General features: G+C 38.5%; 6 protein-coding genes across 10 annotated transcripts; 4 read left to right on the plus strand and 2 right to left on the minus strand.

The window, feature by feature from the left end:
* The first annotated feature begins 102 nt into the window (after positions 1-102).
* Positions 103-3264, plus strand: LOC124192552 (conserved oligomeric Golgi complex subunit 2-like). Its single transcript, XM_046585908.1, has 11 exons — positions 103-396; positions 459-686; positions 753-1046; positions 1107-1399; positions 1469-1589; positions 1669-1805; positions 1872-2033; positions 2093-2159; positions 2225-2459; positions 2530-2809; positions 2892-3264. Exons 1-11 carry the CDS (start codon positions 334-336, stop codon positions 3163-3165), a joined length of 2154 nt encoding a protein of 717 aa, XP_046441864.1. The 5' UTR covers positions 103-333; the 3' UTR covers positions 3166-3264.
* A 306-nt stretch (positions 3265-3570) lies between these two features.
* On the minus strand, positions 3571-6274 carry LOC124192555 (plasmanylethanolamine desaturase-like). Of its 2 annotated transcripts, none has more exons than XM_046585912.1 (5): positions 5772-6274; positions 5493-5674; positions 5396-5425; positions 4186-4404; positions 3571-4121 (listed from the first exon to the last, which is right to left on the minus strand). In XM_046585912.1, exons 1-5 carry the CDS (start codon positions 5947-5949, stop codon positions 3861-3863), a joined length of 870 nt encoding a protein of 289 aa, XP_046441868.1. In that variant the 5' UTR covers positions 5950-6274; the 3' UTR covers positions 3571-3860. The 2 variants fall into 2 exon arrangements, with proteins under 2 accessions (XP_046441868.1, XP_046441869.1); XM_046585913.1 differs by having other exon boundaries at positions 5493-5533; positions 5772-6270.
* Positions 6275-8550: 2276 nt separating this feature from the next.
* On the plus strand, positions 8551-11123 carry LOC124192556. 2 transcript variants are annotated; one of them, XM_046585914.1, is made up of 5 exons: positions 8551-8701; positions 9417-9648; positions 9736-9857; positions 9953-10140; positions 10221-11123. In XM_046585914.1, the coding sequence occupies exons 2-5, from the start codon at positions 9425-9427 to the stop codon at positions 10479-10481; spliced, it is 795 nt and encodes a 264-aa protein (XP_046441870.1). In that variant the 5' UTR covers positions 8551-8701; positions 9417-9424; the 3' UTR covers positions 10482-11123. The 2 variants fall into 2 exon arrangements, with proteins under 2 accessions (XP_046441870.1, XP_046441871.1); XM_046585915.1 differs by having other exon boundaries at positions 9420-9648.
* A 1049-nt stretch (positions 11124-12172) lies between these two features.
* LOC124192557 (flightin-like) lies at positions 12173-13758 on the plus strand. Of its 2 annotated transcripts, none has more exons than XM_046585917.1 (4): positions 12173-12335; positions 12669-12905; positions 13004-13026; positions 13196-13758. In XM_046585917.1, exons 2-4 carry the CDS (start codon positions 12683-12685, stop codon positions 13430-13432), a joined length of 483 nt encoding a protein of 160 aa, XP_046441873.1. In that variant the 5' UTR covers positions 12173-12335; positions 12669-12682; the 3' UTR covers positions 13433-13758. The 2 variants fall into 2 exon arrangements, with proteins under 2 accessions (XP_046441873.1, XP_046441872.1); XM_046585916.1 differs by having other exon boundaries at positions 12673-12905.
* A 1004-nt stretch (positions 13759-14762) lies between these two features.
* LOC124192553 (integrator complex subunit 10-like) lies at positions 14763-18315 on the plus strand. Its single transcript, XM_046585909.1, has 12 exons — positions 14763-15020; positions 15093-15160; positions 15235-15362; positions 15437-15552; positions 15623-15835; positions 15900-16012; positions 16085-16260; positions 16356-16789; positions 16878-16985; positions 17056-17393; positions 17576-17754; positions 17828-18315. The coding sequence occupies exons 1-11, from the start codon at positions 14886-14888 to the stop codon at positions 17736-17738; spliced, it is 1992 nt and encodes a 663-aa protein (XP_046441865.1). The 5' UTR covers positions 14763-14885; the 3' UTR covers positions 17739-17754; positions 17828-18315.
* On the minus strand, positions 17723-19658 carry LOC124192554. 2 transcript variants are annotated; one of them, XM_046585910.1, is made up of 4 exons: positions 19501-19658; positions 19304-19431; positions 18343-19208; positions 17723-18277 (listed from the first exon to the last, which is right to left on the minus strand). In XM_046585910.1, the coding sequence occupies exons 1-4, from the start codon at positions 19525-19527 to the stop codon at positions 17784-17786; spliced, it is 1515 nt and encodes a 504-aa protein (XP_046441866.1). In that variant the 5' UTR covers positions 19528-19658; the 3' UTR covers positions 17723-17783. The 2 variants fall into 2 exon arrangements, with proteins under 2 accessions (XP_046441866.1, XP_046441867.1); XM_046585911.1 differs by having other exon boundaries at positions 19333-19431; positions 19501-19657.
* Between the last annotated feature and the right edge of the window lie 5758 nt (positions 19659-25416).

Raw genomic sequence — 25416 nt, forward strand, 5'->3', positions numbered from 1 at the left:
ATTCCGTGTTGCAATTTGTTCCCGGTCAAAAATTATCTTGACTCCACTAAAAACCCAAAACAAATTGGTCTGCTGGTCGGCGACACCAGAGCCATCTGGATTTACGGACTCCAATAGCGATGCTTGACGTTGGAGCCTGGTTGGAGGAGTGCGGATTAATTATTACGGAGTCCAATAGATTTTCTCTATTTAATATCGTGCCACGTTGGCTGTTTGTTTGTGTGATTAGCGTACAGTAGACTAGTGGAGTGGTGAAGTGACTTATCTACACAATTCGTCAAAGAAAGTGAAAATATTCTTATATCACTGCTCCTGCAATTTAAAGGGGAAGAAATGAATTCTGTTGTTCCTGTACCACCCCCTCAAGTCTGCTTCAAACGCGAAATTTTTATCCAAGTATTTAAAATTTACATTATTTACAAGTTTAATTGGCTATAACTAAGAACTTTAAATCTTAGGACAGCTTTTCAGCAGATGTCTTCCTGCAAGATCTATGGAACTCTGTTCCATTGGAAGTTTTGAGGGATGATTTGGGCTCATATTTAAAGGTTTTACGGTCAGCTATGATCGAACTGATCAACAGGGACTATGCAGATTTTGTAAACCTCTCAGGAAATTTGGTTGGGCTGGATATAGCAATTGCAAATTTGCAGCAACCCCTCATTTCAATGCATTCAGATATTTTGGTAAGTTTTTTTTTATTTTATTTTTTTTTATTTAAATGGGTGCCTAATATGTATTTCTTCTAATAGGCGGTAGAGAAAGTATTACATAATGCCCATAGTACTCTTCTTATTTCGTTGAGTGAACGTCATTGCTTAAGAGAGCAGAAATTGCTTTTGGAGTCTCTTATGAAAATTCCTACATCACTTGACAATTTGGAAAAACTTCTAAATCTCACAATGTCAGAAACCATAAATAGCATGCTGGAAGAAGATCCTAGCAAAGGAAATGTAATTGGGAGAGCTGCTAATGAATACAACCAGTTGCAACATTTGCTTGTAAAATGTAGCAGCACACCATTAATGGTTTCAGACTTACATAAGGTACCATATATAAATACTAACAATTCACAGCTTACTGTTTCTCAACAAAGCTTATTATAGAGAACTGTCAAAGTAAACACAAGTTTGATGAAGTGTCTTGAACGTACACTTTTATACGGAATCGAGAATCATAAGCGAGATATTCTTCAAAAAACCTTGCACACATTTGTTACTTTGGATCAGTGCAAGCTAGCAGTTCAACTTGTTCGCATTAATCTCGTTCATCCGGCATTTGAAAAGATTTTAAACCATAATTCGTTAAAAAAGGATCCACAAGATTTGCAGGGACTTTTGAACAAGATAAAAGATTTTATAAGACAAAAATTGAAAGACATTATAGAAATTAGCAGAAGGTAATACGAAAATGCCCTAAATAACTTTCGCAAGATGGAATTTTAAGACAAACAACATTCATTTTACAGTTTCGAAGGATTGCGAGGATTTGCTTTCGTCATTGATTGTTTGTGGCTAGAGTTCTATGATTTCCTTGTCTCGGACCTAGACTGTATTTTTGCTCAAGGAAATCCTGATTTGTTCCACAAAGTATTAATCATTTCCATGATTTCTGAGTTCCTGCCAGTTGCCCATTTTTTTAAAATGCTTTATTTCTGCATTAATATAGCGCTACAAGTGTACAATGGAATTTATTGACTATTTAGAAACTTCATCAAATAGTTTCTCCAGCGGCTTCTTGAAAAATGACCCGAAATTTCATTCCTTAGTAAGTCGATGGAACTTGCCTGTTTACTTCCAAATGCGGTAAATATTTCCAGTGCTTCTTGTAATGAAACACTTATAAATATAGTCCTTTAAATGTTTACGTAGATTTCAAGAGCTAGCTGGTGCACTTGAAACGAGTCTTGTAACCCCATTTCGTGAGTTTGAGGTAGATAAATCTCGTTGCAATTATAAAACCACGGAAATTCTTTTAAGCGGGTTGGTTTCATGCTACGATCCTCATATCTATCTTTCACCATTGGCTCACAGGTAATATTCTCAATAAGTTTCAGTTCTTTGACTTAAATGACTTATTATCTGGTTTTCAGATTTTGGAAATTGTCCCTTCAGATGATTGGACGCTATAAGAAGAAAATATCAGAAATCTTGTTTGAAGTAAAAGTTGAAACTCATTTTCATTCTATTTCGCAATTATTAATTTTTTTTTCTTAATCTTTCAGCAACTGAAAATCAATGAGGGAAGTGTACCTTCTACGACACTAACCCAGTCAGGCAGTAGCACCCGGATTACTGATATGGATATTTCAGTGGTGCAGCCAACAAAACTTACTCTCCGACAATTAGTCTTGTTGGACGCTGACATCCACTTAATTATCACAGAATTTCCCATTATCTGGGATACAGCTTGGAAACAGTTAGCTTTATTCGGTGCGCAAAATCAATCTGCATTTGAAAGTAAGTATTCAGAAACTTAAATGAAAGAAGACAAATTGTAAATGGCTTCTGTTACTAATACTATCATTAGGTGCTTTCCAAGCCTCTGTCACCGATTTTGAGAACGTCTTGCTGCCAAAAATTAGTCAACTCATTGTAAGCGATGTTGAGCGTCAGTGTGCATCTCACTTGAAACATGTGGCAGACATTCCGAGGTTATATCGACGTACCAACAAAGACGCCCCAACAAAGGCCTTTAGTTACGTCAGTCATCTATTAGCTGCCATTAGAGAATTTCGCGCGCAACACATGGACCGAACCGAAAGTCTTACTCAGTGGACTCACGGAGTCATAAAAGCATTGTCTTTACAGTTGAGTATACAAATGAGTGTTCGCTTGTCATTGTACCTTCTTCATTTATTTTTTTATTTTATTTTTAACTTTGTGCGTTAGGTATTTAGCTGCAGTGTCTGATGTGCTAACGTCGGTTCAGAAGACGGAAGAAAGTCTGAAAAGATTACGTAAGGATCGTAATACTTCCACGTCGATGTCTGTTGGTATTAGCGATGACGATAAAATTCGCATACAGCTGGTCATCGATGTCGATTCATTTGTTGAAGAGGCCCGCTCTTTGTCGTCTGAGGCATTACCAGAATTGCAGGTTCTACTAGATGCTGTTGAACATGCAAGACAAGTTTGCCATCGACAACTTCCAACGCATCAATAGCATTATTCCCGTCCAGCAAATGTTTATCACCTTGTAAAATTCTGCTAAATATGCCTTATAAGTAATAAAGATAAAGAATAAATGTTTCGCGTACAGGCACACACCTATTTAAATATTTTTTAGGGTGAAATAAAATAAATTTAAAAAAAAATTTACAACAAAGTCCAAATCATACAGTTTATTTTCCGAAAACGTTTGTTCAGAAAGTTTATCAAGGCCTGCCGTTAATTGCATGCGGATTGTTGATCGTGTCGTGAACGGTGAACTCGTGTTGAATGAACTGATATTTTTTAAACTTAATGTGTAGCAAAAATGTAAAGAAAACATTTTTAGAAAAACTATTGCAGCGGAAAGAACGTTAATGCGTATTGGGAACACAAGGATATAAATTTGTAAAAAATATGATTATTGTAAAAAGTGTATATTATTTTACATCTCAAGTACTTGTTAAAGGTTTGACGCCTTATACATAATTTAAGGAGTTAATTATTGGCAGAGAGACCACAACAAATATAATCAAATCTTATGTGGTATTAAGCCTCACCATGAATAGGAATCAATCACTGCATGGTGCAAAGTATAGATATAGGCAAATTCTAATGAGCTGTACCAAGCAATACTGTTTGAAATTTGAAGCTTACATACGTGTTTCACAAAGTTAGAAATTGCATCGCTTGACGCCGACACATTTCTCATTAGTTCCTTTTTTCAGCCCATTTGAAATCATCGGCACGCGGTTTTTGACCAGTGGCACTTTCAATTAAATATTCGAGTACTTTCCAGAATTGCACGATTTCCAAAGGCCAATTCAGCCATCCAGTTGTAATGCAGAAGTACGTTTCGTGAGGCGATACGTGATGTTTGCGGTGATGCTTACGTGGTAGAATTACGTGACCATTTTGTAAGTACTGAACCCATTTAGGAAGTCCATAGTACATGTGTGACCACTTATGAATCTGTACGAGATCAATAGTTCAATTGATATGTTTCATAATGACTTTTTTTATCATAAGAACAAACCTGATTGGTCACGGAAATAAAAATCGAAAAAAGGAAAAGGTAACAGTACCAAGCATAGGAACGAATTATTTGATCTTCTGGATGGAAAGATAAATTGAAAGCCATGTATCCTAAAGGCAAAATGATCACCATAAAATTGTCTCCGTTTGTTTCAATGAAATCGTGGCGAGTAATGGCTGTCGGATCAATGTGATGCTCTCGGAAAGGTCTAATAAAATTCTGCGGAAAGACAAGGAAACAAAATCTACACACAGGCCAGAAAAACAGTTGCGAATCTATTATCTAAGAATGCGAATTCTAAAGAAAAAATTTGAAAACAAACAACCACACCAAACAATCGGATTGAATACACAATGTTCTTAATATGAAGTAGCCTACATTTAAATGTCTAAAAATATTTAATAAAATTTTTTTTTTTTTGGGGGGGGGGGTTCGATGTTATACTGCTCTATGATAGACAAATAATGAGAGAATAGTCCTCAATAATGACGCGAAGTATTTCGTAAAAAAATATGAAATGAAATTCTCGCTTTATGAACTTCAAAGTGTGGACTGTGGAGATACTGCAAACTGCACCATGCACTGCTGTCCATTACAGATAAGAAAATATCGCAAGCATCTAAATACGCGTCTAAACATTTCATAACCTAACTATAACCTCGCTGGTTTTAAGTGGTTTTGGAGACAGACGATTTCTTGACCTTTTTCTTATTTCTGTGGGGAATGTTGATGGTACGGGATCGGGAGTCAAATGCGGGATTGCGGGATATTAAATTAAATGTAGGGTCGTCAATCACATACATTTGCTAACAACTTTGATCACGATTTGAAATGGCTAAATTTTTATGGCGATAAATTGTTTTTACTGTGTTTCTTACTTACACACGAAGACACGAGCAACTCTTTACGGACTACACAACTAGCACGCATGTAGAGATACATACGTTACTAGCGTTTGGTAAGGGCATCAATTTATAAAGAAACCCATAACCTATCAATAAATTGTAGCTACCCGTTCTGTTTCATTTAAAATCCTGCGGGCCTAAGATCGATGACCAAATATTACGCTTCATCAGCAAGTTTGAAATAACAAAAATTTCAACTACAGTTATTCTATTTATCGATTAAATGAACTAGTCTTAAAATATCGCAACAAGTGACGAGCAAAAGTATTTAAAAAATAATGTTATAATATGAAATAGTTATATACCTTTCCAAGAACAGGAAGGTCAACAGAGCCCTACTTGGGAAAAAAATTATGTTGGCTGGTGATTTTTCTAAGAAAAATATTTTTGCACAGTTATCACCCAAGTATCAGCAGCCCAATGAAGAAGTCCAGAAGAAAAATCTGCTGACACAATACCAGCACATCCAGAAAGTAGAATAACACCAATTGATTCAAGTTGAAAGTAATATATCAAATAACACAGATCAGTCACCATCAATGCAACAGCAACAACTACTGAAAGGATCTCTTGGATTCTTTTGCCTGTGTTACAAAAAGCAAACAACAACTTAATCAGAAATCTAAAACCCTCACCTGAATTACCTCACACTTGGCACACAAAAAATGACCAAATTTTTACCTCTGCTGTAAAGCTGAGCTAATTCTTGAGCACCCTTGTGGGAGGGCCCCCAACGAGGATTTTTTAAGTCTTCTAATTCAGAAGATAAGGAAGAGTTGGAGTTTGGATCATCCTCTAACATCGAACGTTTTAATATATCACAATCACTAAAAGAAGCAGATAAAACCGGCGAGGCCATAGCTGTGTGGACGGTGACAAGTCAAGTGAAATGACTACTACACTTTACCTTTACGGGCGTGTTTAGTCGAACACCAAGGACATATAAGAAAGGTAGTGTAAAATTCGCTAAAAGCAAAGGGAAATCTAACATAAGGTACTATGGAAAACTGATTTTTTACAACAGCACACTGTACGTGTTGTCCAGGGGAAAATAATTTAAATAAAAGACAGCCTCAGTCATCCTCCCCCCTTATGTTTACACTGTGATCGCTGCAATATATAGATACCATAGAGATACCACAGCCATAGAACTATATGGCTTGTCCACTCCTACGTTTTCTTATCCTTTGCAATCGAAGATCGAAAAGGTACAAACTATCGATATATACCGACAAGTTACCTAATAGGCAGTACACCTCTACAGCATAGCCTATTTTATTGTATTTTGTATCTGCAAGCACTAAAACTGCTCGTTCGTTTGAAGAAAAAATTTTAAACCTTTTTCAACCAAGTCAACTTCGGGATATCAGAAATTTGATTTTTTTAAATTTCCGAAATAAAAAAAAGTCTTTGGTGTAAATGAACGCTTCGAATCTTGATCTAAAAAAAATGGGTCTGATCCCGATAGGCGATAACAATTGGATTTTTTTTTAGTATGAGCGCTCCATCCGCGATTACTGTTGATCGGTGATCAATCGGCAGACCGTGATGGGTGCGTGATATGCAGTCTGGCGTCGTGGCAATAATAAGTATTTACAAGCAAGACTACGCCCATTGCATCACATTTCCATTGTCCATTGGGCCATGAAAATACGAAAAATTTCAAACACACTCGCTGCGGCGCTGGCAGGTACTCGTCACGAATCACGATAACGCTTTCGGGATAAGGGCAACGGAAAGGAATGCCATACGAGTGGTTCTACCGGGATTCTATGACTGCAGAAACAGCGGTTAGGGCATTTTTAGGTCGATCTCATCTCTGGCTGGATATGTAAGACAAGGACAAAGCCAACAACAATCATTGATGTCTACACTCATAGCATTTCCTAGTCACAACAACATGTGTAGTAGGCAGCGATACCTAGCGGCAATTTTTTAGGTAATTTTTAATTCCGTATGCATAAATTAGACTACGAACAAAATATTAAATATATGTCAATGGCTGAACTTTTTTATATCATATTCGACTTGATTTCATTGTATGTTTTTAGTTTTTTTTTATTTATTTATTTAATGAATTGATATGATACTGGTTATCTGCGTCTTGGAAGCTTGAGCCTTGGGGCTTTCAATAAAAGCCCAAAACTATAAAAATCTATACTACCGATATTACTGTACTAATAAAATTTATTAAAAAATAATAAAAAAATAGCCCATTTACCCCATTATATATCTCATGTAATTAATTAATTAGCATAGTAAATCAGCATCATATAATCAATTTTATCGTTTATTCAAAATTAACTTATTTATTATAAATAAAAAAGTCGTCCTCATCTACTAACAGCAAATGTGTAGTCTATTTGAAAACTTGGAGCTTAATTAAGTGGCAAAAACCGTGGGTCCGTGACCAAAATATTGTCTGGTTAAAAGGGATAAATAATGGATCACTATCAATTTAGATGAAATAGGTCTGTACGACAAAAAAAAACACTGAGATGTAGCTGCTCGTACTTCAACCTAAACGTGAAATAATTGCTTGTCCGCTTAATACATTTTTGAATATTACGAAGCGGATTGCATATATAAGCAATAAATAAGCACTCTGGGAAATTTAAGGTGCTACAAATTCGTGAACAAATTATTTAAAAAATTGGGAAAAATGTCGGTTGGTTTTAAATAATTTTGGGACGATTTACAGTTCTTAAAAAAAAATGATCTGATCTGACTTGATTTTTAGATTTATAGTTAATGTTGACGATATTTTCCTTTGAATTTAGGCAACGCTAATAATTATTTTCGAGTTTTCGAGTAAGTCCTTAATTCTCATCAGCGAACTTACAAACTTTCATCCAGCTTGGGTAATTTTTATGTACCGGTATACTTTACATTATTAACGATTTGAATGTTTTACGCTCATAGCTGAGGGGAGGCTTTATTTAGTTAAAAATTCGGTGAAGCGTTTAAATCCTTCTTTATTCAACATTGCGCTTCGATAAGCTAATACATGAACGCAATATTCGGTAATGGGTAAAAATTTTTGGTAAAATAGCGCGAAACGCAGTGCAAAATTCAAAGTAAATGAAGATTATATTTGATATCCTAGTGCTGCGATAAATTCTTGAATCATTGGGACTAAATGTATAGGCTACTAGATCACTGTCACAAAAATAATCTGGCGGGAACTTCAATGTGTGGTGCATATATATGACTGCGACGCGAGCGAAATAAACTGATGGGATTGGACAGCAGTCCCGTCTGTTGAAAAGTCGGTCACACATAGTTGACCTGGTTTTTCTGAAACAACTGCTGTGAGCTACCAATCGGGCTTCTTTGTGTTGACTTCGACGGGGAAATGAATAACCAACAGCCAGAAAGAATTCTGCTGCAACAAGAAGTAAGAGAATGAGGGCGTCGTGACGGCAAGAGAGGTCCACGGACTATAATTAGACTTTGAGGAAGATAATGGTCAGAGAAAATGTTTCCGGAGCACTAGTCCAACTTGGTCGAGGATCACAAGAAGATCGTTCCATCAGAGACTCCGACCGCCTGACTCTCAGATCAATTGACTGCCTCCGTTTGCACCGCAGAGATAATACCAAAGACAACAGGTTAGACAATACGTACCTATCATTTGCTTAAATTCCCTTCGTGGGTGTATTCTGATATATTCATTTATTGACTTTGACAAGTTTAAAACTGGTTTAAATTACACTTTAATTACTCTGGTTAATAGCGCTTATTCGGCGTATATTGTTTTATGATGTAGATACCTATAAAAAAGGCTAAATTTAATTAGCGTAATTTAGAAAAATCTGTGATTAACCTGGTGAATTTGCGACGAAGCAAGACAATTCCGTTGCATGATATAGGGTGCTAACCAGTAAGCAGACAATACATAATGCGGGTAGACTATCGTCGACTGAAGTTTGAATCTCCAAAGGGATCACTGGTTTAGTAGTGTGGGTGACTAAACCAGATTTGAAGTGAAGAGCCCTCTGTGCTTGCCGTAACTTATCGGCAGATATAGTATAGGGATAGCGATAAAAATAGATTCGTAAGAAAGCTGCTGGCACTGTTTGCATTCCTGTCTGATTCTGTGTGTTCGCTCTGGTACTCTGGTCGCCATCAACAAGGCCAAAGGAGGTGCAAGTCTGTTTTTAAACATAGCTTGTTAAATGTCTGCTGGCGTTTGATTGACACCCCTACAAGGTCCTGTTGACGGGTTTGAAATTACTCACACTGTAATCAGACAAAGATGCTCACTCAGACTATCTTGTTATTACGGGGTGAAGCGCCTAAATTTAACTTGATTGATTGAAACAGCAGATATCATGTCGGACAAACCCCGAGTCAGAGTTGGCTCCAACTGGAAGCGACCCCCTACCAAAGTCTACGACTACAACTATGACGTTGGACAGCACTATTACCAGCCAATGATCCGGCATTTGGACAAAAAGAGTGCCGGCGTGTCGTCCGACTCACCGGGACCCATGTCCTTTGCTGAAAGACTTGCAGAGGATCCTCTTTACGGAAGATCAAAACCAGCGAATTATGTGTCAGTTTCATGAATTTAATAGGTCCTTTTTTTCTCGCCATCCATTTACTAACAATATGTACGCCGGCTTTTTCGTTTTTGACACAGCTCGTCTGACTACTCACCGGCTAACTCTCGTGGTGGAGCTGGAGATGGCCCGTCTAGCAGGAGGCCATCCGCCCCATCCGCTCCATCTGGAGATTCGTACAAAGACTACCTTGCCGACGATGGTAAAGTTACTGTAACAATTCACGAAAAATAATCTGATAGCGAACAACGAGAACTTAGAAAGTAATGGGTGAATTCTGCTGATTGTTTGGCACAGACGATTTCCTCGGACGTCACCGGCCACGTATGAATTTACCGTCGGTATCGGATCAGATTCTGGAGAGTGCCGGATGCATGAAATCAGGAGACAAATTCTTTGACGATGCCTTGGCAGAGATCAGAAGTAAACGCAGACCACTCCCCTCCGATGTTGAAGATCTTACCAACGATTCTTTCTTTTCAAAAGTAATTAAATCAACTTGTTGTGTCCTTTTATAGCCGCTAAAATGCCAAAGTTTTGATGATTTTTTTCCCGAATCTCCTAGGATATGGCCGATCGCAGTTCCAGCATTCAAGACTCGCTGACCAAGCGCCGCAACATGCTGCGAGATCTTGACAGCGAACTGGAGAAAATCGACAGCGGACTAGAGAAATACGCTTCGAGCCGCGCCAGGGCATCAGCCATCGACGATTTGGCTCTGACCTCGTCGATGAACTCGCAGCTCTCGTCATCCTCCTCGACATCAATGAACGTCAAGAAGCGCAGTGTGAAAACGACCATGACCACGGAAACGACGCGCTATTAATGAAATGAAAAAAGGACGTCAGCACGAATCAAATGTTGGTCCCTTCATATGAAAACATCCTATTACAACGACGACGGCAGCATCCACCGTGAAAAGCACAAATCCCTTCAAGGACAGCGCGCACCACATGTTTTTGCGTCTCAACGATTTGCAGTATTTACCGTACCCTGATACCACGCTATGTTTATATCCAACTGCTGTAGATATTGTAGAACCTAGGATTGGCAATCAACCTATACATGCATTTATAGACTCATCCACACACAGGCAGATGTACTTGCAAATATATTAAACACTTTTGTTGCTGCTGCACAAATGTCTGCTCATCAGATCGTATCACGGACGTGTCACCGGCACAATGGCGGTTTTTATTGAATGTCTGTAGTCTGCTAAATTTAATTAATTCAAGAGTGTGTCGTATGCGTGTGACTCTCAGATCCTGCTTGAATCGTCCAGTGTCGAAGGGGTGCAATCTTATTCTGCCCAACTAAGAATGATTTCTTAGTTGGGATTTTTACGATGATGCCTCTCTGTCTCTATCCTGTTCAATTCACTTCTTTCAGCCATAAACAAACACCCACGACACGTCCTCTCATTGTGTAAAAGCTTTATGTGTTTTCAAATATACAGCCCAATCAGAAATCTTAAATCTATATTACTGACGGTATTATACATGGATTCATTTCAATCAACACTAGATACAGTACGTATAAATACAATTATAAATAAAGATATGTGGGATGTGAATTTCTGAATTCATCCTTACCATTTTAAAAGATTCACATTCAATTGGACTAGAAAATGAACTAAATATAATTGTGTTGCGGCCAATAATTTAACTGTCGTTCCCCGGGCAGTTTCCCTAACTGTATTTCGGTGTTGAGCAGCAGCAGCAGAAAATCAAAAGAGTTATTTGCAGCATCCACCGACTGTTGCACAATCAAATGATTAAATCAATTGTTGAAACAATTGCGTGGAAATCCTGCTTCACTTCACTTTGCGGGTACAAGCAGGTATTTTGGGAACTGGAAATTGCAAACGAATCCGTGTAAATCCAGCCATGCTGATACACATGTTTGTGTTGAAAATGCCAACAATTTGCAGTCGGGTTCCAACTAGACCACGAGCACCGTATTATCTCCGGGGCGTTAACGGATTGAAACTAGTACACTAACTAACTGGTAACTCAACAGTGCTGGGACTGGGACTATACCATCATCGCAGGCCTTTTCTTCAAATCAAATGGAAGCGGAATATAAAGAGGCATCAGCAGCAGGTGACAGCTTATTCGTTGCATTGTATTGACGAAAAGAATTGCTGAATGGACAATAAAGACCATCAGGCCGGGGCTGCCCTTGGGATATTTTCAATCGGAAGGTTGGCGCTGTGAGCGGTGCGAGGCTAAATAAATCGAAAAGCTCAAGCGAAGCCAAAACTCACTTGAAAGATAGACGTAGGTATACAGTATTGGCTCGCTGACAGAGAATACTGGAGAAGGAATCCATTTTGGAAAGAAACAGAAACCATAGAGAAAGATGGTGGAAAGGGGGAGGGCAGGGCAGGGTGTCTTTGGAACAGCATCCAACGGGGAGGAGAATTAAAAGGAAAAGAAAAAAAAAACTCCCGCGTGAGGCCAAGAGAGCCGGGAAAAATAGCACGAGCCCATATTTGTAAGTGCTGTGGTTTATTCTCTTGCTGGTGATGGTGAGTGTTTGATAAGGGACGAGAACGCAGTCGTTGTCCTACTGCTAGACTCTGAACAAGGTGCTCCTTCGGCTCCTATTGGCACCCGCACGACCGGATTATAGTATCATTTGTAACAAAGATTAACGAGCTTCCGAGTTCATCAATCAGGTCCGTTTTCAGCATTTTATTTTTTTCTATTTCCTCGTTCCTCCTTATTGCTTTCCAACAACTAATTCTACCTGTTGCACAGCACAATAATCACTTATTTTTGTTTTTGGCCAGAGCAATTTGATTATTAAGCTATAATTTTTTGCATTACAAGTTTTAAAAAAAAATTCTCTTAATCGCCACATTTCAAAATTGATTAATTAATTAAATTTACCATTAAAAAATTGAGCTAATAAAATTTAAAAAAAAATAACAGTTTGGAAGGCAATATAAAATGTCGAGGAAAATGAGAGAAAGGCAATTTTATTCCTGTTGACACGGTTCTATGGTTAGTAAGGTAGTAAAGAATGTCGTACGAGATGCCCGATTTGGAAGGCGGTGACACTTTCACTCCAGTGGAGGAAGGTGCTGATGCCTTGGCCGGTCCGACGGAAGCGAACGTTGCGGAAGCGGAGCAAGCTCCCGCTGCCGAAATCCAGCCCAACATCCCCGTCGAAGTCGAGAAGCGCAAAAAGCGGGTGTCGATATACTGGAAGAGGCCCAAGTCGCATCTCTACGAGTACAATTACGGTGCGTTTTCCTGCTTAAACCTAACAGACTAATACCGCAGTTTGATAACCCAAAGTTATTTTTATTTTCGGTACGTGACGCTCTTTGTTTACTCGTAGACTACGGCTCCAACTATTACAAGGTAAAAACACGACTCCATTTTCAGAATGTAAACAGTTGGTGACCCTCAAAGACTTTGATGTGTATACTGTAAATACTATGTCCCTCAGCCTAACATGCATAGCGGTCACAAGGCAACTAACCATCCATTTCGATTGACGTTGTACTGACTCCTGTTATTCACTGTGTAGGGGATGATCGACTATCTGGACGAGCGAAGTAGCGGATGCAAGCCAGCACCTCCCAAGGCACTTAACTGGGCTGAGCGAGCTTTGAAGACGTACTCTGAGAAGCGTGAAGCTGCCGCCCGTAACAAGGATAAAGATCAAGATGCGCAATTGCTTCATAGCATCCGAAACACCGTCAACTCTTACACAGTTCATGCCAGGACTTACACTCGCAAAGTTACTGCCAGTCTAACCTACTAAAAAACAAAACCCGAAAAACACACGAAAAACACGAAAAACAAAACAAAAAAAACAGAAAGGCAGCCTGATAGTCAACGACGAATCATTATTATTTATTCTTAATACTGTACTCGTCGGGCCCTCTTTGTTCTGATGTAATTCATCTCTTCTGTTTCTCCCAGTTTTCTACTGCTTGTTTCTCTCCTTCCCTATTGGTAGTCAACTATGATCCGCCTTCCATTGGCTTTCAACAACGACAAAGCAAACATCTGAAAAGAACTCTTGATTTTGGAAATGTGTGTATGGCTGTTGGCAAATCAAAACAGAAAATCAATAGTTTGACCGTTGCGTTGAATTCGTTTATTTATTTCGTTCACCGTCCACTTTCACGCGAAACTGTTTGGGGTCGCGGCTATCGCCTTCCCTGTTTTCCCAATGGCGCTACTCTCTAGTATCAAGTACACATATCCTGTTGGGAAAAGAAAAGATGCAACTGACCCATTCTTGACGTCACGCGGATATAACGAAGCGCCCTATTGAAAGATCTCAATATGTATTTTTGTCCGAAACTTGCGGCCTTGCCAAAACACTTGCCTGATGCTATAGGTGGCTCAAACTATGCTATGCCAAGGAACAAGGATCTTGGCGCAAGTACGGGGCCCATGTTCTCTTTACGGCAGAAGCAAAAAGCAGTTGTTTCAGCGTGACTCTTTGAGTATAATTAACACTGTTGACTAAAATCGAGCTTAGATTGGATCACAGACAAGGGAGAAACTGCACAACTTCATTGCAGAATTCACCGTCCATTATAGCGTGTTCTTTTCGGTTCTTTTGCATTGTATAGTTTTTATTTTATTTTCCATTTTTAACTTGATTCGAAAGTTGTAGAGTAGTAGAGACAGATCTCGAGTGTGGCTCCATAAAGGGTAGTCAATCAAAAGTTCAAATTTTTCAAAAAAGCGCCGCATATTCTCTCCAACTGGCCGCTAGAGCCGCTTTAGTCCTGGCTGTAGCTCCTCATGCCATAGGTTATAACGGCATTAAAAAACCATATGTAATACTAGAGTGTAAATAGATGAATTTCCTTTTATAAATGGGGTCAGTAGGGATGAATCCGAAGCAGCTGAATCTTTTGGGAAATTACATCGTTAATTAGCTGTCCGACCTTGACGCAAGAGAATGTGCTCGTGCTCGATTCGTACTATAAAAAAGGTCTATTCTGATCCGGAACCATAGACGAAGAAGTAGATTTGGAAGTATACTACGAATCAAGCACTCTCTCGTGCATTGGTCGTGATGGTGTGGTGACTGGTGACTCGTGGCGGCCAGAGAAAGCACTAACCAGCCCGAGTCCAAACAAACAGATTCGAACATTTGTTGTCTGCTTTGTGTCTTTTGCGACTGCGAGTCAATCACGGTTTCATTCCAATAAATTGAATTAACAAGAGTGGTAATCAATAGTAGTTTTGACGAAATGCAAGAAAATCAGCTTTCAGACGAAGAATATGTGATTTATCGAACCAAAAGTAGTCAAAAACTGGATGCTGCCACAGCTAAAGCTTGGATGATTACCGCAAAAACATTATTCCCGCGAAATTTTGCTGTTCAGGTATGGTTATTTGACAATTATAACACTACACTGCAACATCCTTGGTATATTTTAAATTCCTGTTTATTCCAGCTAGAAGCATATACCACTCAAAAATCTGCAAACAATCCTAAAGAAGCAGCAAGATACTTTTCTAGTTTGTAAGTTTGCAAGATAAATTGTTTTCTTTGAACCAAAATCTAATTTAACACAAATTTCCTGTAATTTCCTGTAGATTCTTTGATTTTCCAAATGAAGTGGAATTATGGGAGGAAGTGCAGGAAATTACATCAGCTCTTCAGAAAGTTGATGCTAATGAATCCTCACGTTTTTATAGAGATTTATTTTCTCACATGCTTACAGGTGAACTGGTTTGTTTTTCACGATATTTTTCTATTCTTCCTTATTAATAACAGAAATAATAATTTTTTAAATAGAAGTACAACATCAGCTATTGCTTTCTATGGCAGAGAGGGCAGAAGATACAATAGAACATTGCAGATTAATGTTGGTTTTATTGGCTAGACTTCCACAGTTTGTTGACACACATGGTGTAAGCTTTAATTAGTTCTCTAAGGGGTATTTAATTATTTTTCAAAATTTATTTTTATCTTATGGTACAGAAAAAATTAGTGGATACTTTGCTGACAACAGAAAAGCACAGTCACTATCAAACTCCAGTTAATTGCTTCAGGAAATTGCTAGTCGTAGATTTACTCCCAACACTGCTTGGTTCCAGAACAATTGATGTCCCTCAGAAACAACTATATAGACTCATTTTGAAATCAATTGAATTCTATGTAAATTGGTTTGCTAGTGGATCTCCATTAATTCAGGTAATGGGTTACATAATGATTTAAATTTGTTATTTGTAATTTTACCAGAAGCGGATTTTTACAGGGTGTGGAAGGATCTGAGCTAAAAACAGAAGAGGCATGGACCAATCTATTTAAAATAATGTTTGCCATGGGGCGCAAACTCGGATGGGAACTTAGTTCGATGTTCAGTATCGAGTATGTTTAATTTCGTTTAATTTCTGCGGCGTAGAACTAACAATTATAATTTTTCCTTCATATCACAAACAGGAATCGGGAATTAATGTGTCAAAATCTATGGGCGTTTTTTCGCTCAACTCCTCTTGGTGATGAAGACAGTCCAAACTTCCGGCAGTTATTATATTGTACTACAGTTCTTCTAGTGGAATCTTTATATGAATACATGAGGAAAATAGATCCTGCGTGTTTTCAAATTCCAAATCAAGGTAAAATTGAGCTCTAACGCTGTAACGCTGTAACGCTGAACCATAGTGACAAAGAAGATGGGGATTATTTTATCTTGAGCACTTTTTTGTTATAGGAAACAAAATGGAAACTACTCAACTATTACTTGTTCGTGCATTTCTTCCAAGCGTCGATAGTGGTCTTGAATCTGCTTTGAAACGTCGCAAGGACGAAAATTCTGCATCGCATTCCACGTTGAATGTGACTGTAACAAAAAGCTGCCCAACACCGACAGCAACCACTTTGTTATCGAGTTTTTTAACTGCTGTCAGTTGCTGGGAACTGCTTCAACAAACGGAAGAACTTCGGAATGAGTTTTCAAAAATTTGCCTGCATCTTCGAACAGAGTCATGGCTTTGGTTGCCAAATTTCATTGCCGATGTTTATTTGCATCAAGGGCTTTACGCAGAAGCGTTAACCAAGTTGCAGTCTGTGGGTTCAACCGTTCTTAATCCCCAATCGTTTCTTTTAAAATCTTCAGGGATTTTTTTCGGCTTGGGAAACCATATAGTAAGTCGACATTTGGTTTATTACCCCCAAAACATTTAAATTAAAACCACATTTATATCACAATTTTTCCTATTTAACCTTTATTTAGGCAGCCACAGAACAAATATTGCACGCTGTTGCTAACTTGCCATTAGAAGGTGGCAGTGATTTACCAACATCGTTTACGATTCCATGCTTTTCCAGTCCCATTGGAAAGGTTACTTTTTCCTTAGGAATTTCTTCTTTCAGTATTGTAATTTTCTTCAATTTATTTCTTGCTTTAACAGCCTCCCTTACATTTTATGGCCTTAAACCGGACAGAAATCGTTCAATATTCCGTAAGTGTTTTGCTGGCTTGCCTCCAGGATCGTGCTTTTAAGAATGGAAATTCCGATTTGGCTGTAGGACATCTAATTGTTCTACTTCAATATGACTGGCCAAACAATTCAAATCTTCTAGAAGAAAGTTTAGAAAAAATTCGACGTCAGGGTCAATTTACATATCAACTGTTTTCTTCCTATGTTATCCAAGTTGATATTCTGGAAGAAATAGCTTATCTAGTTACGGATCAAGGAGGAGCCATTAACGTTGATATCTTTCCTCCTTCTGCTGCACAGTTAGCTACGTAAGTAAATTACCCTACTCATTGGTTATTGGGACTGATTGATATATTACTGATTGAATGTTGGGAAAATAACAAATTTGTTTTCCACAATTCTTCCATCTCAATTTAACTTTGCTTTAGGACTGTATTGCCTGGCAACATTTTCCTTAGATTTACCGTTGATTATTTTATTGTTCTTACAGGCAAAGGAGAATGACTACTCGAAGAGGTGACTTGGGCGCACGAGAGGACTTTCGTTCAGCTATGAAACGCCAGATGGGACGAAGTCCAGAAAATATTCAAAACCTTATGATACGATTCATGATCCGCGAAAGAGAAAACATACTACAGGCAATGAAAGTTTGAATTTATCAGGAAAAAAGTAAGATAATGCAGTTACATAATATAATTTCATTCACGTGCACGGTTCAATATTTTGTGTTTGTTGTTTGTAGAACGGAATTTCAGGAAGTCTTCAATACATTCAGCAATGCGAGTCAAGTAAAGACTACTTGGTCTTATGTTAAAGATCATGTTTGTTAATTCGGTTTTGTTAACAGTTCCCAAAATACTTTCAATTATTACATCTTTTGCTGACAAAGGAAAAACAGAAGTTAGATTTAAGGAAATGCGTAACCAGGAGAGATTCTCTAAATTGGATAATTCAAATGTCAAGTTAAATTTCGAATAATCCGTGTCAAATTTGATTGATCGTGGGTTAGCCAATGACTCAAATTTCGGAGAATCTTCCGTGGCAAAATCAAGAAATATGCGAGTGTACTCTTCAACGATGTGCATCAACTTCGGTAAATCTTGTGTGGTCAAACATATTTCTTTAAGATTGCTATTTTCTAACGAATTTTCTAGGATCACCAATCCCAGTCGGGTCCATTTATCTTTCACGTCTAATCAACAACAAATAAATGTTAAAACACAATTAAAAGAACGACTTAAAATATGTTTTTCCAACCTTTCCTAGTGTCAATATCAATATCCTCAATGTTGTAATGTTTAACTTTTTGGTGGTGATATTCACGATCCAGTTTGAATTTTAAGACAAGGTAATTTTTCACCTTTGATAGGACCAATAAACTCTCAAATAATTCAATTTTCCAATTCAACTTTTTGGCAAGCAAGATAAATTCACCAAACTCTTCTGAACTGAAATCTGGATAGATGACTGCAGTTTCTTTAATTTCATCAACAGATTCTTGATGGACACAAGTAAATTTCTTCTGAGTGCTGCTGCTTTCCAGTTCAATAATTTGGTTGCCTATTGTAGCAACTTTAACAGTTTCTACTTCTAAGATGATGGAGGGGCAAGGGCTTGAATCTTCAACTGCCACCCCCCTGAACTCCTGGGACACTTCCATTGGTTGAACAAACTTTTCACTTAAGGATGCACAACTAGTTTCTTCCTGAACGGCTGACATTTCCATTTCTTGAATTGAAGTTTCATTGCCGAGATCTTTCACGGAAGCAAAGTTATCTTTGTTTACAATCATTCTTGAGGAAGTTGCTGATTCTTCTTGAGTGACACAGTCTTCTACCACTGTTACATCATGCAGTGGGGCAAGGGAAGATGCTGATACCTCCATTTCAATTTCTTGAACAACACTGCCGTTTTGGCCAATTTCAACAGTGGTTATACTTGTAATTTCCATATCATCACATTGACTTAAGAATTCAGTCTTTTTTTCTGTTTGTTGTAGAATGTTTTCCTTTTCGCAATCCCAACCAGATGCATCTATGTTTGAAAGCAGTGTTTCATCCTGAAGTTTGTTCAATGCTTTCTCCAATTTATCAATGGTCAAAACTTCATGAACTTGGAATTCTCTATAGAAGTACAATATTTTTATTATCAAGTTTGTTAAAATAAGTTTTGGATTTCAGCTGCTCATAAGGTTTTAAATGAAACATTATATACTTACTTTACTTCATCCCTACCAGCAAAACTTACTCGCTTTCTAAAGGATTTCTGTCGATAACATGTAAAGGTTTCTGTTTGTTCTTCTTCATATTCAAAAACTGATTGTTGATTTACAGCCGGCTTTAAAATCTTAGCACAAAAGAACAAAATGTTATTTCAGCAATAAATAGATCAATACGAAAATACATTAAATATTACCGAATTTCTCCTGTTTTCTCTATCCATTACGGTAACACATTGATCAATGACGGTTAAGCCAAATTGAATCTAAGCAAAATTAAAAGTCTAAACAGCATTGCCTGATGTCGTATCTGGGACTTAAAAAGTAGCAGAGCGCACCAAGCGGGTGTGTTCATCACTATGCGGAACCATAGACAAATCGATTATAGGGCTCTTCGGGATCTGTTTTATTTAGTCGATTTATCTGGCAACGCAGCATGGTTCGAGACTTTTTTAGGGCGAGAACGGGGAGAAGAGGGAGAATGGGACGAATGGGGGAGAAAAGGAAACGTGGGTCCCCTTTTTTTTCGTACGCCCTCCTCCCTCCCATTCCTCCCATCCTCCCTCTTCTCCCCGTTCTAGCCCTAAAAAAGTCTCGAACCATGCTGCGTTGCCAGATAAATCGGCTAAATAAAACAGATCCCGAAGAGCCCTATAAGGATATTTACGATTACATAGGATCAGAGCAATAGATCTCTGGTCGGTTCACGGCTGTGTTGGCTTCCCTATCCCGGTTTCAGGGTAAACGTAAGCCGATTTGGAAACTTTAAAAAGCGCCTCTAGTGAGTGTGTCAGCTACAACGTCCAGCTACTTTTGAGAGCCTAGATGGCTCTTTTTAAAGTTTCCACTTCACAATTCTGACAGGCCCCGCCCTAAAACCCCCTGAAAATCGGCTTACGTTTACCCTAAAATCGAGATGGGGAAGCCAACACAGCCGTGAACCGACCAGGGATCTATTGCTCTGATAGGATGTTTCATTCCCAAGTCAAGTCGACTGCCGTAGTGTTTGTGGAAATTATTTGATCCTCATAAGTAAAAAAAAAAAAAATGCTAAATATTTAGTTGATAAAATTATCCATACCATTCTATATTTTATGTAATCTTTCTTACTTAGTAAAAATAAACCGACAACACAGAAAAGTTGTCTAAATAATTTGAAATGACAATATCAAGAATGAAAAAATAAATCAGAGATTTATTATCAGCAGAATTAAAACGGTTTTACATAAATTTCATCAATATATCTATCTCTCTAACGATAACCGCATACTACTGGGTTTTACAGTAACTCAATCAATCTCCTTGTGTCTCCAAAGATATCCTCATACTGCTCCTTAGTTAACTGACATTGACTTTGAGTATTGAAAGCTTCAATGATAACTACAAATTTTTTCACTTTTTTAGTATGATCAGCACGATCAACATCCATTTTGATCAGGATTTCCAAGCTTTTGACAATGGTTTTCATAACTGCAAACATCATATCTTTGTTGCCATGATTGGAACTCAATCCCAATCCATCCAGGAGAAAATAGAGGAGATTTACCACATCTTCATTAGTTTAGATTAGCATTTTATTCAGCTAGCCTAGGATCCGCTTCTCTGCAGCGTGTCGTGAATGCGCGCTACCCTGGCCTCCCTCACTTGACAACATCCCTACGCACCGGGTCGTTTAGACAGCAATGGTGCGATACATCTCTCCGACTAAGAGACTCAGGAAGACTTAACACAACCACATTTATCTTGTATTTCTGTTGAATGAATATCACCTTGATAATACGTCCATATGTCTTGTACGCCGTGTAGGCAGGAGCTGGGAGATCGACCGCACCATGTGATGACGGATGAGACTCTTCCCAGCTTCGGCTGTCGTGAGGCCAGATACCCTATATTGCTGTACGAACTTTTTATTTTTTCCTACTCTGCATCTGTTTCCCTGTTGTCAGACCTGGTTGGTTTCGACCTCGCCCTGTGCGACGGATGAGATTCCTCCGGTTTCTGTTTATAGTTACTTATTTGCTTATTTCTGTTTGGTATCGCCGTGTCAGCAAGGACTGGGTAATCAACCGCACAATGGGTGACGGATGAGATTATTACCAGTTTCGGCTGTCGTGAGGCCTTTGTCCCTATATTGATGTTTGAGCGTTTTTCGCTCCTCTGCTTTCATGTGGGCTGGGAAGATCCGTATAGTTCATCCTAGCCTAGTGCGAAGGATGAGATCCTTCTGGTTTCTGACACATTCAGTGTGAAGCTATTCCTGGTTAGCTATGCGTCACGACATGTTGTATCCGCATTCGCGCATAATTGTCACATTTAAGTCACAGCATCTACCACCTGAACTCCTATTCACTCCCATTCATCTACATACTGTAATTTTATTCAAGCTCGACCTCGCTATAAATACAAAATGGCAATACTTTCGGTGGGAGCTACGCCTTTAATAAAAAAAATACTACTGGGTTTTACAGTAACTTAATCAATCTCCTTGTGTCTCCAAAGATATCCTCATACTGCTCCTTAAACAACTGACATTGACTTTGCGTATTGAAAGCTTCAATGATAACTACAAATTTTTCACTTTTTTAGTATGATCACCACGATCAACATCCATTTTGATCAGGATTTCCAAGCTTTTGACAATGGTTTTCATAACTGCAACCATCATATCTTTGTTGCCTTGATTGGAACTCAATCCCAATCCATCCAGAAGCAAATAGAGGAGATTTACCACATCTTCATTAGTTAGAACGATTTCAGAAACTGCTTTCATTATCTGTTAATTGAAAAATTGTACCATGCACAGATAATTGAATTCTATCTCGGCTATTCTCGACTACCCCCTCTCAGTTTTCTTCGAATATCTCCTAAACTAAAAAAACTAGGCGATTGCGATTTTTACCAATTGACTTAGCGAAAATTTTTTCACAAAACCCTTATATTTTTGTATTTTTAGAATCCCCAGCGATGATTTCCGCAAAATCGAAAACCCACGAAAAGATCTCTTTGAGTCGTAAACGGCTTGTTAAAATAAAATTTCATCCTATCATTTTTTATTAATTACCTAATTTCTCGGGAGCTTTTGAACTGCAGATTCTCCTAAAAATTAGTTTTTTTTGTATAAGAAAATCGAAATTAACACGTAGCTTCAAATTTGATGCTTTTTTTGACAGATTGACTGTACTATTAGGGTTTATCATTTCTTTAATAACTTTTAAATAAACGTCCCCCTGGAAAACATATAAATGATTGTTATAGAAAGATTTTTTTAGCTATCGAATGAACCCAAGGGGGAATTTTTATGGGCTAAGATGTAATGAAAATACTGTTAAAAAAAACATTTTCCCATAAGCGCCTTGTTAAAAACGGAAACACTTTTTCGCACGGAAAGAAAATAGGTTTTGCGTTTGATTTTTTAAAACACTAAATCTATTCATAATTGCACAAAAATTGGTTCACATCAAGAATGAAAGATGTGCTACAATTTCATATTTTTATAAATCGTTCATTTTCACAGAAAGTATATTTACACGGGTTTTAAAAGAGATATCTCAACAGTTAATACATCCCAAAGATACCCACTGGCATGTAGCGCCATCGTGAACAAACCGCCAATCACAATATGGCACGAGGGTCTGTCTCATATGAATAACAGAACCATAATAAAGATGGCGTCCAATGGATTGGTTGAAGGGATAGAATTAAAAGATCAATTAACAACAACTAGCATTTACCCAGGCTGCGTTTATGACAAGATACATCGCTTACCGTTCGAATCTGATCCTCATTGCGCTACACAAGTCGGAGAAATCATCCACTACGTTTGTGGACCCCTGCAGCCACCATCACCTAATGGATCAAGATATTTAAAGATGACCTCAGTGGGTGTCGTGTGATATACTTCTTACGGCTCAAATCCAGCAAAGTCTTTCATTATTTTAAACTATTTGCATGAAAGATCATAAGCGAAACTAATAAATTCATTGGCACTCTGCTCTCCGATGGGGGTTGGGAATTTCTAAAGTAGAGATTTTAGTGAATGACCAACCAGAAAATCAATCTTTCATGAAGTCAGTGTGGCACATACTCCTCAACAAACGGCGTCTTAGAATGAAGGCACCGTACGATTAGAGAAGCGGAACGGAGCTCAATGCACATGAATAACGTCTCCCTCTAGCTGGTGCGGAATCGTATAACTGCACTACATATACCCTCAATCGCATCTTATCGAGCAGTACATTAGCTACTCCATTTCAGCTCTGGTTTGGGCGTAAACCAAATCACAGCCACCTACGCATATTTGGTTGCGAGGCTTACATGCATTTACACTAGACTGTGGCCGTAATAAATTAGAGCCAATAGCATCAAGTATGTGTTCGTCGAATATTGCGAAAACACCAAGGCATATCGACTATGGGATCCAGTGAGTGGCAGACTGAAAATTAGCCGTGATGTCAATAAAATGTGACGTCTTTCATGAATTGCCAGATCGTCACGCACCAGCTCACTATGACTCCTTTGACCCGTGTCATCCAACTGATGAATGTCCGAATTCTAGCGATCAACCCACGACGGGGCCATTCAGACCTCATCATTCAAGCAGAATGCCCCAGCACAAGAAACTTTGGGCAGAACTTGCGTCCACAGATCAACCCGCTACCACGACTCCCACCATTGAACATTTGAACGTCCCTCATTCAAATTGGCTATTTCCGGTCCCGACTTCGACAAATGGCAAACAGCTATGGGCGATGAATATCAATCCATCAAGGAAAATCGTACCTGGTCTTAAGTTCCTTCCCTCATGGGCAATCAGCAATAGGATGTTGATGGACGTACAAACTGAAACATGGTGTTGATGGAACCATTACAAGCTTCAAAGTGAGATTTGAAGCAAAGAGATACAGTCTAAGGCCGGGCTTAGATTTTACAGAAACTTACGCTTCAATAATTTAACTTGATTCTCTCCGAACCATTTATCCATCGCCGCACATCATTACCTAGACATGATTCAAATCGATGTAAAGACAGCCTTTCTTTATGGATAAGTCACAGAGGAAATGTACTTCAGTCAGCCAGAGGGGTTCATTGTCGACGGCAAGGAGTCACTTGTATGCCAACTTCTCAAAGGACTTTATATACGGCTGTAAACTGTCGTCTGACTGTGGAAAATAACGCTTGATTTTTTTCTCAATAGATTTGGCTACACCAGCAGCTTGGCGGGTCTTTGCGTATATTTTCGAGAAACGGCATCCGAATTCGCCATCCTTGCCATCTGGATTGATGACGGCTCTTTATGCAGCACTAGCCCGTCAACCGACGCAAAGATACTTTCTTATCTAATATCCCAGTTTTCCATGACTTTCGGCTAAGCCGATTTTTTCATCGGTCTAAAAATCTCCCGAGACCGCACGCAAAAGAAATTATTCCTGTCTCAACCTCAACACGTCATTGAGCGCTTCCATATGACCAATAGTAACCCTCCTTCCCGTTGATCAAAATACCCTTCTCCATTCCTCTATGTCTCCTTCAACCCCTGATGAAATCATAGCCATGCACACCATTCAATATAGTGAGGCCATTGGTTGTCTCACATACGCAGCATTCTTCACCCGTCAAGACATCTCTTTTGCTGTAGGCCAGTTTGCCAGTTTCTGTCAGAAACCAGGTAAAGCCCATTGGTCTGTCCCAAAACTCCATATATCGTATCTCGTGGGTACCAAAACTCATGGTTTCCTCTATTCAAGAGTCGATCGCACCACCTTCATTGGCTATATAGATTCTGACTTCGATGGCGACAAAGATTTCCACCGTTCTACCTCCGGTTTTTATCTTCCTCCATCTCGGCGGTCACGGTTCACTAAATATTGACACTTTCATTTTGGTTTAGCCAAGACCATTTTTTTTAATTACTTCCCAAAATTCCCTCCTGGGATTCAGCCAATATTGCACCAATACCGTTCCTGACTTTTTTCTATTTTACTAAAATTATTCTAAAATTCAATCCCAGAGTTAAGCTGACATTTTACCAACACTGTTTTTTTTTAAATTTTTTTCAATTATTTCCGAAAATTCCCTTCCGGGGTTCAGCCAGTATTACACCAATACCGTTTCTG

The sequence above is a fragment of the Daphnia pulex genome, chromosome 4 (genome assembly GCF_021134715.1).
Source record: "Daphnia pulex isolate KAP4 chromosome 4, ASM2113471v1".
NCBI classification, from domain to species: domain Eukaryota; kingdom Metazoa; phylum Arthropoda; class Branchiopoda; order Diplostraca; family Daphniidae; genus Daphnia; species Daphnia pulex.